This window comes from Stenella coeruleoalba (genome assembly GCF_951394435.1).
Source record: "Stenella coeruleoalba genome assembly, chromosome: 10".
Taxonomy (NCBI): domain Eukaryota; kingdom Metazoa; phylum Chordata; class Mammalia; order Artiodactyla; family Delphinidae; genus Stenella; species Stenella coeruleoalba.
Genome location: NC_137156.1, coordinates 72,117,222 through 72,131,266, shown reverse-complemented (window position 1 = coordinate 72,131,266; position 14,045 = coordinate 72,117,222). Strand labels below are relative to the sequence as shown.

The following is a 14,045-nucleotide window of genomic DNA, read 5'->3' as shown; positions in this document are numbered from 1 at the left end:
AATTTAACCATATTAAGAAATTTATTACAAGAAATTGGCTTACATAGTTATGGAGGCTGGCTAAGCAAGTCCAAAATTCACAGGGAAGGCCATCAGGAAGGGCGGGCTGGAAACTCTCAGGCAGGAGCTGATGCTGCAGTCCACAGGAGGAATTTCTTCTTCCTGAAGGAAACCTTAGTCTGCTCCTAAGACCTTTCAACTGATAGGATCAGGCCCACCCAGATTATGAAGAATAATATCCTTTACTTAAAGTCAACTGATTGCAGATGTTAGTCACATCTACAAAATACCTCCACAGCAACACTTAAGGTTAGTGTTTGATTGAATAACTGGAGACTATGGCCTAGCCAAGTTGACACATAAAGCTATCACCCCTGGCAATTTTAAATTTATAAAGGAAAACAATGTATAATTGTTGTTAGCATGGAGCTTATAATTTAGTTGGAGTGGTAATAATCTTCAGCATGACAGAGTGCCTGAATTATAAGTTTCTTTATTATTTCTGTGGTAGTTACATGATAAAGACCATTGAAATTGGAGTCGGAGACCTGGGTTCAGACCTATGTCTCCCATTAATAGCTTGAGAACCTTGGAGAAGACAGGGCCTCATGTGAGCCTTAGTTTCCTTACCTGAAAAATGAGAATGGCTAACCTGTCCCTCAGAGGGTTGTTAGGACCTGGGTGGTTTGCTGGGTGATTGTGGCAGTATCTTCATCAATAAGGTTGTTCCAGTGCCCATGAAGCAGTAAAGTATTAGACCACATCATTTACTGAGAAACTGCTGTGTGCTTAGTGTTTTCCTAGGCACTGCAAAGGAATATAAAGGAAATGTACCCTGTCTGATTTTGGGTGGAACCTGAGCAATTTAGTCACGTAGATAGATGTTGCTAACCATTTTGTGTTTGCTGGTGGACATTGCTCTCCTAGCTAGCAACGTTGTGTTCTGTGGTATATGCTAGTATTTATTTCTTTACCTTTTGGGATTCGTACTATACAGGGAAGCTCTTGGTTTCTGGGCGTGATTAATGAATGGAACAACTTGGGTAACCCCATGTCAGAGTTGGGGAGATTCATTATATTGCTGAATCTGAATTTACAAAGCACTAGGCCATAAAGTCTACTCTGAATTTTTAAGTAATTTTATCTTTGATTCTGTAGAAGATGTTTGAGAAACCATTGGCCATTTTTCATTAAAGAAATGGAATTTGATAAAAACAACAGGATTCTTCTTTTATACTTGATCTGCCCTTTTCGGGGAGAAAAGAATTAAAGTTTGTATTTTCTTTCATATTTTTCTTAGAGTCTGTGCCACCTGACAGCAATAAACATAAATGGAAGGTTCAGGGTGTCTGTTTTGCCATGACATGTAAAGACCACCTTGGGACTTAGTTCATTAGCATAACTTTGAGACATGAAACATGCATTTACTGACTGCACCATTTGGTCACATTTGATTTTTACTGCAATTAGATCCTGCTTGGTTCTGTAAACTGGCCAACTTTAATTTCCTGGCCAGGGCCGACTATTGTTACCTTAGTAAGACTATATTTACCCTCTCTATCTAATGCACACTTTATTACTATGTATAGAATCAATGTATTCAAATTGAAGACATTACTAGTAGAAATTATAATGTTCTACTTACTAGTGTTCTTTTCCTTTCAGTCTAGTTTAATTGACCTCAAGGAACATGCATCTTCATTAGCCTCAGCAGGGCTGAAAAGGGACTCCAAATTAAAATCTCTAGAAATAGCCATTGAACAAAAGAAAGAAGAATGTAACAAATTGGAAGCACAGTTAAAAAAGGTAAGTGAAGTCTAAGAAAAAACATGCTTATTTTCTGAATTTATAAAATAGGAAAGGAAGAGACATTTTTCAAAAAATAAAAACCCCTTATCTTTTGTCATCTGGTGATAAAAGGATTAATTAAGCAATCTTTATTCCTAAGAAGTCTGCATCAAGTCTGTCTGTGAACCTGAAAAGTTATCTTAGGTTTCCTGTCTGGGGAAACACAAAACAAAACAAAACAAAACAAAACAAAACCTTGACAAATAGATGAAAATTGTAGTAGAAGTGAAAAATATTTTAAAACCAAAAACCAGCCATTACTCTCTGGGCAAATCTCAACTATCAAAAAAAGATAAATGGAAGTGTTTGCATAAACCAAAGAATCCAGGGGTCCCATTATACATTAATAAACTTTTACTACTTTCAGAAGTAGGTCAGTTTTTTTAATTGGAACTTTGCAAAACTTTACCCGACAATGTTAAATTTCTAGAAGTTCACCAAAATAGTCGAGTCCTTGGAAGATGTACGGATTGACTATTTATACTTGACCAGAAATGGCCTGAATGTCTAAGCAAGTTTATACGTAGAAGGCTTCAGAAAAGAAAGCAGGATCTTTGCATTGCAGCATTAACATGTTTTCTCTGAACTGGACATTTTTGTGGAGTACATTTCCAGTCATGCATTGTTCCTTTGACTTTTTCCCTGTGTTGTTTGGTACGTCTGCATTCATTGTTCACGTAAAACTCATAACATTATGAGTTTAAGCATTTTGTTTCCCTTTGACAACTTATAAACTTATTCAAAAGAGATGATAAGAATCTAAACAATCAAACGAAGCATATAATAAAATTCAACTGTATAATTCATAGCATATTGGAATGGGGATTTATTTGCTAGAGTTATGAAAATATATGATATGGATGATAGGGATGTGAAAGCATCATATCTGTGGAGAAATTCTGGATATTTTTAAATTTAATAGACTATTTTGTACGTATGATGCAATATATAACTGAAATGTGATTATACTTTGTTCACTTTACCACAGAATTTTAGGGAATTGTTATGAGATTTCACACTAATAAAGTCTCCTTACTAATACAGAAAAAGATAAATATACAGGTCAAATCTTTTTACAAAAAAACAGCCAGAAAATCTCTATATTACAAAGTCTATTTCCTAATCCCCTCAACATCTCACTTTTTTCAAGCAACATCTAGTTAAACAGAAATCTTGAGCAATAAATAGAAGAATTTAAACTGCCTCTTTGAGGGTGTTTACGTGGAGATTGACTTGGCTATTTATGCATTGGGTGTATGATACATATACTTGACACATATATGAGTGTTTTCTGCAATATGTTATACGTGTATTTGCATATCAAGAAATGAACCTAAGAAAGGTACTTTTTATTTAATGAACAGTTTTGTGATCATAAGGCAGACTCTCAGATAACTCTGTGAGAGAACTTCTTTGGCTTCCTGTGGTGGTCTTTGAGTTATCTTACCTCACTTGCAATGTGCTAAGTCCTGAAGGAGGGCCCCAAATAGACCTGGGCATGAAAGATGCCCTTCATCAACTCTGAGGAGCCATTATGGAGTTGAGGGCATCCCATATATTATTTCTGCAGATACATACTTGACACCCTCCCTTTTAGTGTAAGTCATCTATGGAATTTGAAATCCTCTAAAAATTAAAAGAAAGAGGTTCATGTATTGATGCTTGTAGTTTCCATGTATATGAATTAACTAGTTTAATAAATGAATGTCTGTGCTATTGAATTTAGTTTCTTTCAACATAGTTATGGTTAACCCCCAAAAGTCAATTAGAACATGTGGTTTCCTTAGACTCTCAGATAGACACCATGTTCTGAAATTCATAGATCAAATCCTATAAATATTTTAGCATTATTCCTGATGACATTTTAACATTCTGCTACATCACCAGGATTAAAGGAACAAATATGGTTGTCTTGCTGTAAAGGACCTATTTAATTTATGAAAAGATAATTTATTTCTAAGTATATAAATAATCTTTGCTTATACTGTCTCCTAAATGCATAGTACAGTGAGATTAAATAAGGTAATTATAATTTAAATATTTTTATACCTAACCTGCAGATGTTATTTTGTTATTTTTGGCCCTCTACATCAACTAAATTTGAAAGTTCAAAATACTTTTTCTAGTACTCTTTAATTTCTGCTAATAAATAGTTCTGTAAAAACCTCAAGTACCCGTCACCTTAAAAAGAATTGAGATCTGCATGAAATATTTGAAAATATAAGCCAACAGTATGTGAATATACATAAAACACATCATTTACTCATGGAAAAATAAGCAGCTATAAAAGCTTAAGGAGTGTCTGGGCCTCCCTTTAAATAAAAGGGTATGTGACTTGTGAATAAAATATAAAGGGTTACTAAATGAAAGCTGAAAACATAATAGTTTTATTATATCATAAATAAACCATGAGTTCCCCATGGAATTTTGCTTAAGATTTGTGAGCGTCCAGGTATTTTTATCATAAAATCCATACAGCATTGTAGATGTGTTTAGCTGAACAGAAATCTTGTTTGCTAGTGACAATGGAATCCAAACGGCGATTTAAATTTGCTTTTGTCTTATAAACAATGCTTGAAATTGGTGAGTTTTTAACAGAAAAGTTTGTGGAGAACATTCATACACATAGTTGCTTTGAACCCTTTACTATACTATGTCAGTTTAAGACAGTTCCAAATACTTTGTGTCAACAATGGTTACTATAGGCAGAAAAGGAGCTATTCCTTACACATTCCATCCCACCTTTTAAAAACAAACAATCCAAGATTCACTTGTAAGGAAATCTTTACTGATATTAGTGAGGCTGATAAAATGATATTAAATAAATAATTCTTAAGTACTAGCTATGAGTGTGCTTTATAACTTAGTGCATTCATTAATCTTAATTACACACCTAGGGGTTGAGAAGAGCCTAGTGACATGTGGATCATTTTGTCTTTCAAAAGAGTATTCAGTGTTCAATATGTAGAAGTAAATTTACTTTAAATGACTAGAAGTCATTTGAGAAGCAACAGCAATTCAAAATGTTTTGATTTGTCTTATTTGGTAATTTTCCAATTAATATCATTTTGAGGAGGGTGTATTTTAAAACCGCAGTAAAACTGTCATTTACTTTATCAAAGTTGAAGAAAAAAATTCATGTTCTTCAAAGACATGTCTTGGCTTAAAGCAAATGAAAAGATCCTACAATATTTCACCTTCTACACCTTGACATTGAGCCCCAAATTAATGATGCAAGTATTTAATAAATATAACTTGAGGATGCTATTTAAAATATTTAGTACATTTAAATCTGCAAACATTTAAATCTTCTACACAAAATAGAAGAGCATTACAGATTCTAAAGGACTTGGAACATAGTAGGATAGACACAAAAAATGGTATTTTTTGTTGTTATGAACTACCAGTGGAAACTGATAGTAGACAATGGATAATACTGTATTTTGGTTCCCTTTAATCTTCCTACTGACTTAAATTTTTTCTTTTCCCATTTGCTGTTAATCCTGTAATGTCTTGCTTACTGATATTTTGCTATTGCTAACCTGCTGTTTGCTGATCTATATTTTTCTAAAGTTAGACTGAATAGAAAATTCAGGCTGGTGTTAATATAAAAGAAGAGCTATAAATTCAATGATAAGATTTAATTAATCTTTTATTATTACCATCTTTGAAGTTCAGGTAACAAATTGCAGGCTTGGCCAAAAGCACTTCCTCTGATTCATTGCTGGAGGCCAGCACTTCATGTATCATCAAAAGTGGACAGCTTTCTTTATTTCATGGGTTATTTAACTTGAGAAAGGGAAAGTAACACAAACCTTCAATTTCTTATTCCAGCTATTCTTTTTTAGGAGCCAAAGTCAACATTTCTGTTTCCCTAGAGCCTCTCACTTTCACTGTGGAATGTTTAGAAACTGAAATTTCTTCCTTTTAACCATGAGTTTGTCTGTGCAAATGCACTAGATTTGTTGAGCTAATGCTGTGTTTCTGGATCTTTCCTTCTTTCCCTGTCTGTGCTTCAATGCCTCCCCACCTTTGCAATGTAGCAAGCTGAGCAGTTGTTCAATCAGATGTACAACCCAGTAAGTCATTTCTGAAAGTTCCCGCTGTAACATATCAAAGCATGAGGATCCATTGATCACGTCACAGTGTGCCATATTGGGGGTGTTTCGAAAATATACGTCTCTTCCCATTTCCGTTCTGTCAAAAGAAATGACCTGTGCAGAGGCCACTGCCATTTCTTTTGAAAGTGAAATTAAAAAATTAAGAACTCAGGGAACTATTGCCAGCTGTGATATTACCTCTGTCTTAACTTCAACCCTAAGGCGATAGAAAAACAGAGGTCAGCTGCAGATCTAGGCTCATAGAATTCTTTCCCCGATCCTTCAAACATAGAGTTATCTATGCCAAAAGGGATAGCATTTGTAAAATAGCAAACAACTCAATGTATGTTATATTCAAGGGATAGAAGTTAAAATAGGTTTTTATTTTAAAGTAGGGCTATGCTCTTTGAGACTAGTAAATGCCTAACATTACTGTGGGTTTTGTAAGAGTTAAAAACATATCATTTGAGAACAAACTAAAATATAGTCTCCTAAAAACAGATAGTAACAATTCTCATTATAGCTTAATGGTACAAAAAAACAGGTAACTAGTAAAACTATGTGTAAAACAGCCCAGATGCCACCACTAATTTTTTTATCCTCATGACAAGTGTGTGTTTATATGAAGCAGTTTGTTTCTTTAACTTATTAAAGAAGAAGGGCTTTTTTGTTTTTCCAATTCAGGTGACTTAATGGGAGAAATAATACATAAGGTGACTGGGATTTGTTATGTGGCAGGTGTGATCTGTGCTATCATGCATTCTAATTATCTTTTATTTATAAATTCCCATCATGGGAAAAAGGAATAGCAGGGATAAAGGAAACAATTCAGCCAACAACTTTTTGTTAAGCTGCTGCTCCAGGATACATACAGCCTCATACACAAGATGCTTGGGTGTATTTCATTAGATTCAGTCTCCACCCTCCATTCTTAAAAACAAATTTTACTTTTGCAAACAGAATTCCTCAAGCCTCGTTGGAGCATCTTTATTAACCTCTTTCCCCATGTGTGATTTTTAGCAGAGCAACAAAAATAATCCAAATTTCCTTTCCCTTAACATTTGAATGGTTAATAAGCAGACTTAGGACAGTGGAGATGTGAAGAAAGGCAAATTAAGACTGGGATATCTTCAAGCTTGAAAATTGACCCCGAGAAAAATAAGTGTTTTCTGTAGGTCATTTTAAAGAGGTGTAAAGTAATCCCACTGAAATTGTCTCACACTTACTACTTAAGGACAGGAAAAAAACCTAAGTATGTCATATTTTAGGTGTGCAAGGCAAATGGGGAGGGCTTTGTTTCTGCAGCAGCTATGATTTAACAGGACCACAATAGGAGTTCACCATCCCTGTTAGGATAGGTAGGGCCAAAGAAATAGTTCTGTTAACTTTTAGACCATTTCCAGAAATATTGATAACATGGCAGGTATTGGATTTTGCCTTCATTTTAACCCAGTGATGGGTCTCTAGGATGCAAAAGCAAACTTTTCAGTCCTTTAGGTGACTAATTCAAAAGTCATTGACTGATTTTTCTCCCTGAGTTAATTAAGCTAACCCATTGTTTTGGCATCCTGGGAACATAGCCAATTATTAATATAGCCAATTAATATAGCTCATTATTATTTTTTTAAAATTTATTTTATTGAAGTATAGTTGATTTACAATGTTGTGTTAATTTCTGCTGTACACTGAAGTGATTCAGTTATACATGTATATATTCTTTGCCATTTTCTTTTCCTTTATGGTTTATTACAAGATATTGAATATAGTTCCCTCTGCTATACAGTAGGACCTTGTTGTTTATCCATTCTATGTATAATAGTTTGCATCTGCTAACTCCCAACTCCCAATCCATCCCTCCCCACCCCTCTGCCCCTTGGCAAGCACAAGTCTATTCTCTATGTCTGTGAGTCTGTTTCTGTTTCGTAAATAAGTTCACTTGTGTCATATTTTAGATTCCCCATATAAGTGTTATCACATGGTGTTTGTATTTCTCTTTCTGACTTACTTTACTTAGTATGGTAACCTCTAGTTGCATCCGTGTTGCTGCAAATGGCATTATTTCATTCTTTTTTATGGCTTGGTAGTGTTCCATTGTATGTATGTACCACATTTTCTTTATCCATTCATCTCTTGATGGACATTTAGGGTGTTTCCATGTGTTGGCTATTGTGAATAGTGGTGCTGTGAACATAGGGGTGCATGTATATTTTTGAATTATAGTTTTGCCCAGATATTTGCCCAAGAGTGGGATTGCTGGATCATATGGCAACTCTCTTTTTAGTTTTCTGAGGAAATTCCATACTGTCTTCCATAGTGTATAGCTCATTATTTTAACTTCCCTGTCTGCAGATATTCTCAGGGTTCAATTCTTTTTTATTTATGAATTTTTTAAAAAAATATTTATTTACTTTTGGCTGTGTTGGGTCTTTATTGCTGCTCCTGGGCTTTCTCTAGTTGCGGTGAGTGGGGGCTACTTTTCGTTGAGGTGAGCAGGCTTCTCACTGTGGTGGCTTCTCTTGTTGCAGAGCACAGGCTCTAGACATGCGGGCTTCAGTAGTTGTGGCACGCAGGTTCATAGTTGTGGCTCATGGGCTCTAGAGCACAGGCTCCGTAGTTGTGGCGTGCGGGCTTAGTTGTTCCACGGCATGTGGAATCTTCCCAGACCAGGCTCGTACCCATGTCCCCTGCATTGGCAGGTGGATTCTTAACCACTGTGCCACCAGGGAAGCCCTCAATTCTTTTTTAGACTGATAGAGAAGTAGCATGATGAATTTTCTATACTTTAGAATGTTTTAAAAAATGACTATGTTTTTCTGGTTATAGAAATAAGGTATGGTCTCAGCAGAAAATTTGCCAAAGTATAGATGGATATAGGAGAAAATAAAAGTAACAAGACACCTTAGTGAACAGAGATGATAACTAGGAACATCTAGGTTGTTCCACACCCAGATATCTTTTGATTGATTGTTAGTGTTCTTTCATCTCCTGTTTCCTTTTCTACCCTGTTCCTTCTTTCTTTCCTTTCTCCCCCTTCCCTCCCTTTTCCATCCTTCTCTCCTTCCCTCTATTCTTTCTTCTTTTTTCTTATCTAATATCTATTTCTTTTCACGAAATTGTGTCAGTGTTTGTTGAGTTTTATATCCTATTTTTATGACATATCATCAGAATTTTCTCATATAATTAACTGTTCTTCTAAAACACCTTTTTAATGGTTGTATGATATTCCACCCTATGTTCTCATTTCCCAAACGTTAATCATTTCTTACCCCCTTTTTTTTTGCCAGTATAAATAATACACTGAAGAACAGCTTTCCATATTAATTTTCCCACATTTCTATTTTTTTAATAGAATAAAATCCTGGGCCAGTAACTTTTAAAAGCTCCCGGTAGTTCCCGCTATGTTGCATTTTAGAGAAGTTCTACTAAGGCATGGTTCTTCCAGCACTGAATAAAGGCATTCTTTCTGTCACATCCAGACCAACATCAAGGACTTTCATTTTACATAACTTTGACAAATGCACAGATGGAATATTTTTTTTTCATTTTAACTTTCCTTTCATTAATTAGTAGTGTGGTTGAGGTTTTTAATTCATTTATTAGCTGTTTGTATTTTTCTTCTGTAAATTGTTTCTTTAAGTCATTTAAGCACTTGTTTTTGAGTTTTCTGTTTTGTTCATTGGATTATTCTGTATGGGTTATTCTGTGCTTTATATGGAAACTTCGTCAGATTTGTGGCAAAATTTTATTTAATTTTTTTCTTTAGAGAACTGTTTTTACATTCCTGACCTGTGTTTCCCTTTAGGATTTCCTCATTGCCTTTATGCTTAAAAGTCATCCTCTGATTTCAAGCATAGACACTCACCTATATTAAATTTTTTAAATGTTACTTTTTATATCAGTTTATTCACCTTATCTATCTTTAGATTACTTTGATTCATGTTGAGTGGTGGGGTTCTAACTATATTTTTCTAAATGATCAACTAGTTATCCCAACACCATTTATCAAGTAATTCTTTCTGTTTTGGCATCCACTGATCTTGCTACTGTTTTATACTAAATTCTTATATGGATGAATATTTTAATTTCCGAGCTTCTGTTTAGTTTCATCAATTTCCATTGCTTGTTGAGTCAGAATTTTATTTATTGTGGCTTTATAATATTTTTAAACATCGAGTGCAACAAATTCTACCCCACTTCTCTCTGCTTTTTATTAGGTCTCAGTTTGTTTTAATGTTCTTAGCCTTTAATTTTCTATCATTCCAAGTAAACTTTAGGATCACCTTGTCAATTAAAAAGCACAGTTGTTTATTTTAATTTGAATTATATTCAACCTATAAAATAATTTTAGAATTATTGCTATCTTTCCAATATTTTTTTTCCCATTTCGTGAACTTGATACAACTTTTATCTATTTCAGTTATTATTGCTATCTTTCCAATATTTTTTTTCCCATTTCGTGAACTTGATACAACTTTTATCTATTTCAGTTATTATTGCTATCTTTCCAATATTTTTTTTCCCATTTCGTGAACTTGATACAACTTTTATCTATTTCAGTTATCTTTTACAGTAAAGTTTTGACATTTTTCTATTATAAGCCTGTGATGTTTCTTTTTAAGGATAGCCCCGAGCATTTCTATGTATATAATTTTTAGTTACTGTTGTGAATGCTATATTTGTCCTTTTATTTTCTAACCAGTTATTGGTACCTAGGAAATTTATTTTATTCTTGTTTATTTATTTTGAATATGGCCACCCTACAAAATTTGGTGAATTATAACTTGTTTTTGTTAAATAAGATAATTTTACAGTCAGCCCTATGTACATCTGTCTAAACTAAGTCAGAATAAATAAAAATTAAGCTTTGAAGTCCTCCTGGGAGTATTTTTACTAGAGTAGAAATAAACCTTCTACTTTGAAAAACCTTTTACATTAGTCACTCTGTTTTACTAAGTGATACTCTAATGCCATGTCTTAGGAGTCTAAAATGTTGTCTGTGTATCCTTATTACTTCTTATAGTAATAACCCTTCTTCAGCTTAACTACCAATCTCTACTCCTGAAGGAGTTTTGTCTTGTCATTATAAACACTGTGCAGGTTATCTTCAGGCGAGTTCTTTTCTTCCTTTAGTTCTTACTTCTAAACAAGTAATATCATTTTTTCATCAGTCTCCAATACCTTCTTTGCTGTAGCCCTAACGGTTATTGTGCCCAGAGATCGTATCCAGAAGCCTCTTATAAATTTTTAATAAATCTTTAGACTTTCTGGGTCCTAAATTTAGTGCTTCATTTAATACCATCATTGCTGCAGGGCAGATGTTTGATTTGGAGGTACTGGGGGCAACTTTGCTACTGGCTAAGACATACTTGAGACCCCTCTGTTGTTCCCACACACGAGTCCCCCCTGCCTGGTCACTATCTTTTGAAATCCCATCTCTTCTACAAATTCACCTTTTGTGGGACTCACATTTTATGTAAGGTTTTACAAGAAAAAGACCAAGCATTTTTCCAGTCCAAAGGGAAAAAAAATTTTGTTCATGTTCAGTGAACTCTTCCTGATTTATATGTCATTATAAGAGTGCAATCCCAGGGACATGATAGGCTGAATTATAAATACTTTCACAGTCCTTATCTAGGTACAGTGGTTTCTTTTTACGATTTTTTTTTAGCCAGTGTCTGAAAATTATTTGATTCACTCATAGACTAACTAGCTCCCTTGACACAATGGAAAATTACAACTATTTAAGAGGTAGTTGTAGCATACGTGTAGCGTACATGTAGCATGTACAAACACACATATACACACACAAAAAATACCTCACACTGAATCTAGGCTTTCAGTACTTAAAGAATTCAAGTTATATTTGAAATAACACTTAAGATTGGAAGTCACATGTTTTGTATCAGACCATCCAGATAATTATTCAGTTCTCTACATTGCTAATTTTAGGAAATTCCATAGTTAAAAGGTATTACATTAATAATTATATTTTTGTATGAAGGGTCTTAAGAAGTGTTAAGCATACAGTTGGTTCCTTTTATTTTGTATATGTGGAACTTAAACAAATGTTCAAAATAATTTTTCTTATGTTTATTATACATATCCTATCTGTCTCATCTATGACAAGAAATTTCTTTTTGGAATGGTTGTTATAATATGCAAATTGTGAATATTCTGGATGTAGTTAGCTGGAATTGTGAAAGAATGATTTCCTTTAGCATTAATTAATGTAAGACTGAAAGGTACATCGTTTTTAGTTTCCAGACACATTTTTTAGACTCACCTATTATATTTGGAATTAATTAATTGGATTTAAAATAAAATTTAAATTTTATAACATGTTAGAGTTCTAAAATCACCCTAAAAGCTCTATTTTAAAAAGTAATATTTTGTTTATAACTCAGAATTATGTGAAGATTGGAACTTACTGTAGCAGATTGAAATAATGTTTAGAGTAGTTTATATACCCTGTTCTGCTGTTAAGATATGAAAGGACCGTTAAAGTGTTGTTAACAGACACTAAACCCCCAAAGTGCTGCAATGGAGAATCGTATTTTTACAGTGCATAAATTTAATAAATTATTGCTAAAACCATAAGCAGCATGAAAGAAAAGTCCTCAGATTCATTAGTTAGCGTTCTGCTTGCACTTTATGGTCATGACTAATCATTTGTTTATTTTGAGAGAAATGATTTTTTATTAAAATTGTTAAGGCCCATTTCAAAGAGAGAATGTTATTTAACATTATAATTGAATATTCCCTGCCTAGTTTCACATCAGGTTTCTGGACCAAAGTTAATACTTTCCTTTCTAGGCACTTGGAATGATGAACTAACATTTTATTAAAAATAATCAATGGCTAACTTTCACACAAGGAGTGTAAATAAACTTGTGATTTGTCATATTGATACTATCAATCCTGGTATGGTTTTAATCACGTTTGCTCTTAACTTTGATTTAGATATAGTATTAATCTGTAATTTTGCCTTATTTCCTGAAATAGTTCTAAATTGTTTCATTAAAATAACCACTAGGTATTGTTGTGTACTCCTTGTCCTAAGTCATGACCAGATTTCTCTTCTGTGCTTGATTCAGGCTTTCAGAACCAGTTCACATCAAAATGGCAAGCTTGCCCACATCTGTGAGGCTCCAAACTTTGTTTTGATTGTTCCCATTTGCAGGGAAATTTCCTTACATATGGAAATGCAAGAAACATAATTGGGGGACCCTCAAAATTTACTGATCTAATATGTAATACAGACATTTTTGAAATGTTCTTTTCTCAATTTTCTGTGTTTCTATAAGATGCTTGAAATTTGCTCTAAAAGTTACCAGAAATATTTTGAAGCAGAACCAGATACCTGGATTTGTTTTTAAACTGACCTGTTTAATCAGAAAAATTAAATCTCTACATTAGGAAAAACAATGCTCATCGGTATTCCTTTGGTTTTAATGACTGGTGTACGTCTTTGAAAGTGACAGTGTGTTTCACTAGATTTATGATACATAAGTTCTGAAATAATTAAAAGAAAATCCACACCAATCTGCATTTTTCAAGAGCTAGATTCCTGACTAGTGAATGAAGTTGATGTGTCTTAGATGAATGGAATGGGCAATTGCTTCCTGACCTTTTGGGGGTACTAATTTAAAATCAACAGATTCATAAGGGGAAGTACTTATTGTATATTTTCAGTCTAAACCTTGACTAGGTCACAATGCCATGGTAGGAATTTGTCAGGTAATGATTTATTCCAATGTATTTTTATGTTTTTGCAGTGCCTAAAGTACATTAGGCCCAAATCTGTTGTCTACTTTTGATCCCTATCAGGAACTCCCAGTCCAGATGAAAGAACCCATGTTTTAATTTGAAAAGGCAAGAGTATTGCCTAAATGCAAAGAAAGTGCTTCCTTCTCTCTATTTTTAGAGGAGGCTCTGGCCTTACAATTTTGAAGGAAGCATTGGCTTTGTAAGCTCAATTTCCTCCTGTTTTTCTTTGGTATAGTATCTCCCCCATGTCTATAGATCACAGTATAACACACTCACGCTACACTAGTTAACAGTTTCAGCCGATCCTCCGAAAAGTTGTGATTCATGCTG

The 14,045-nt window shown here is 33.9% G+C and overlaps 1 protein-coding gene across 6 annotated transcripts in view; it reads left to right on the top strand.

Annotated features, from left to right (window-relative positions):
• ERC2 (ELKS/RAB6-interacting/CAST family member 2) overlaps positions 1-14,045 on the top strand; it is an 865,290-nt gene that overhangs the window by 438,186 nt on the left and 413,059 nt on the right. For all 6 annotated transcript variants that reach the window (XM_079933813.1, XM_079933814.1, XM_079933812.1 and 3 more), the window contains exon 10: positions 1,666-1,806. In XM_079933813.1, the coding sequence (XP_079789939.1) occupies positions 1,666-1,806 (141 nt within the window). The remainder of the gene's footprint in view (positions 1-1,665; positions 1,807-14,045) is intronic.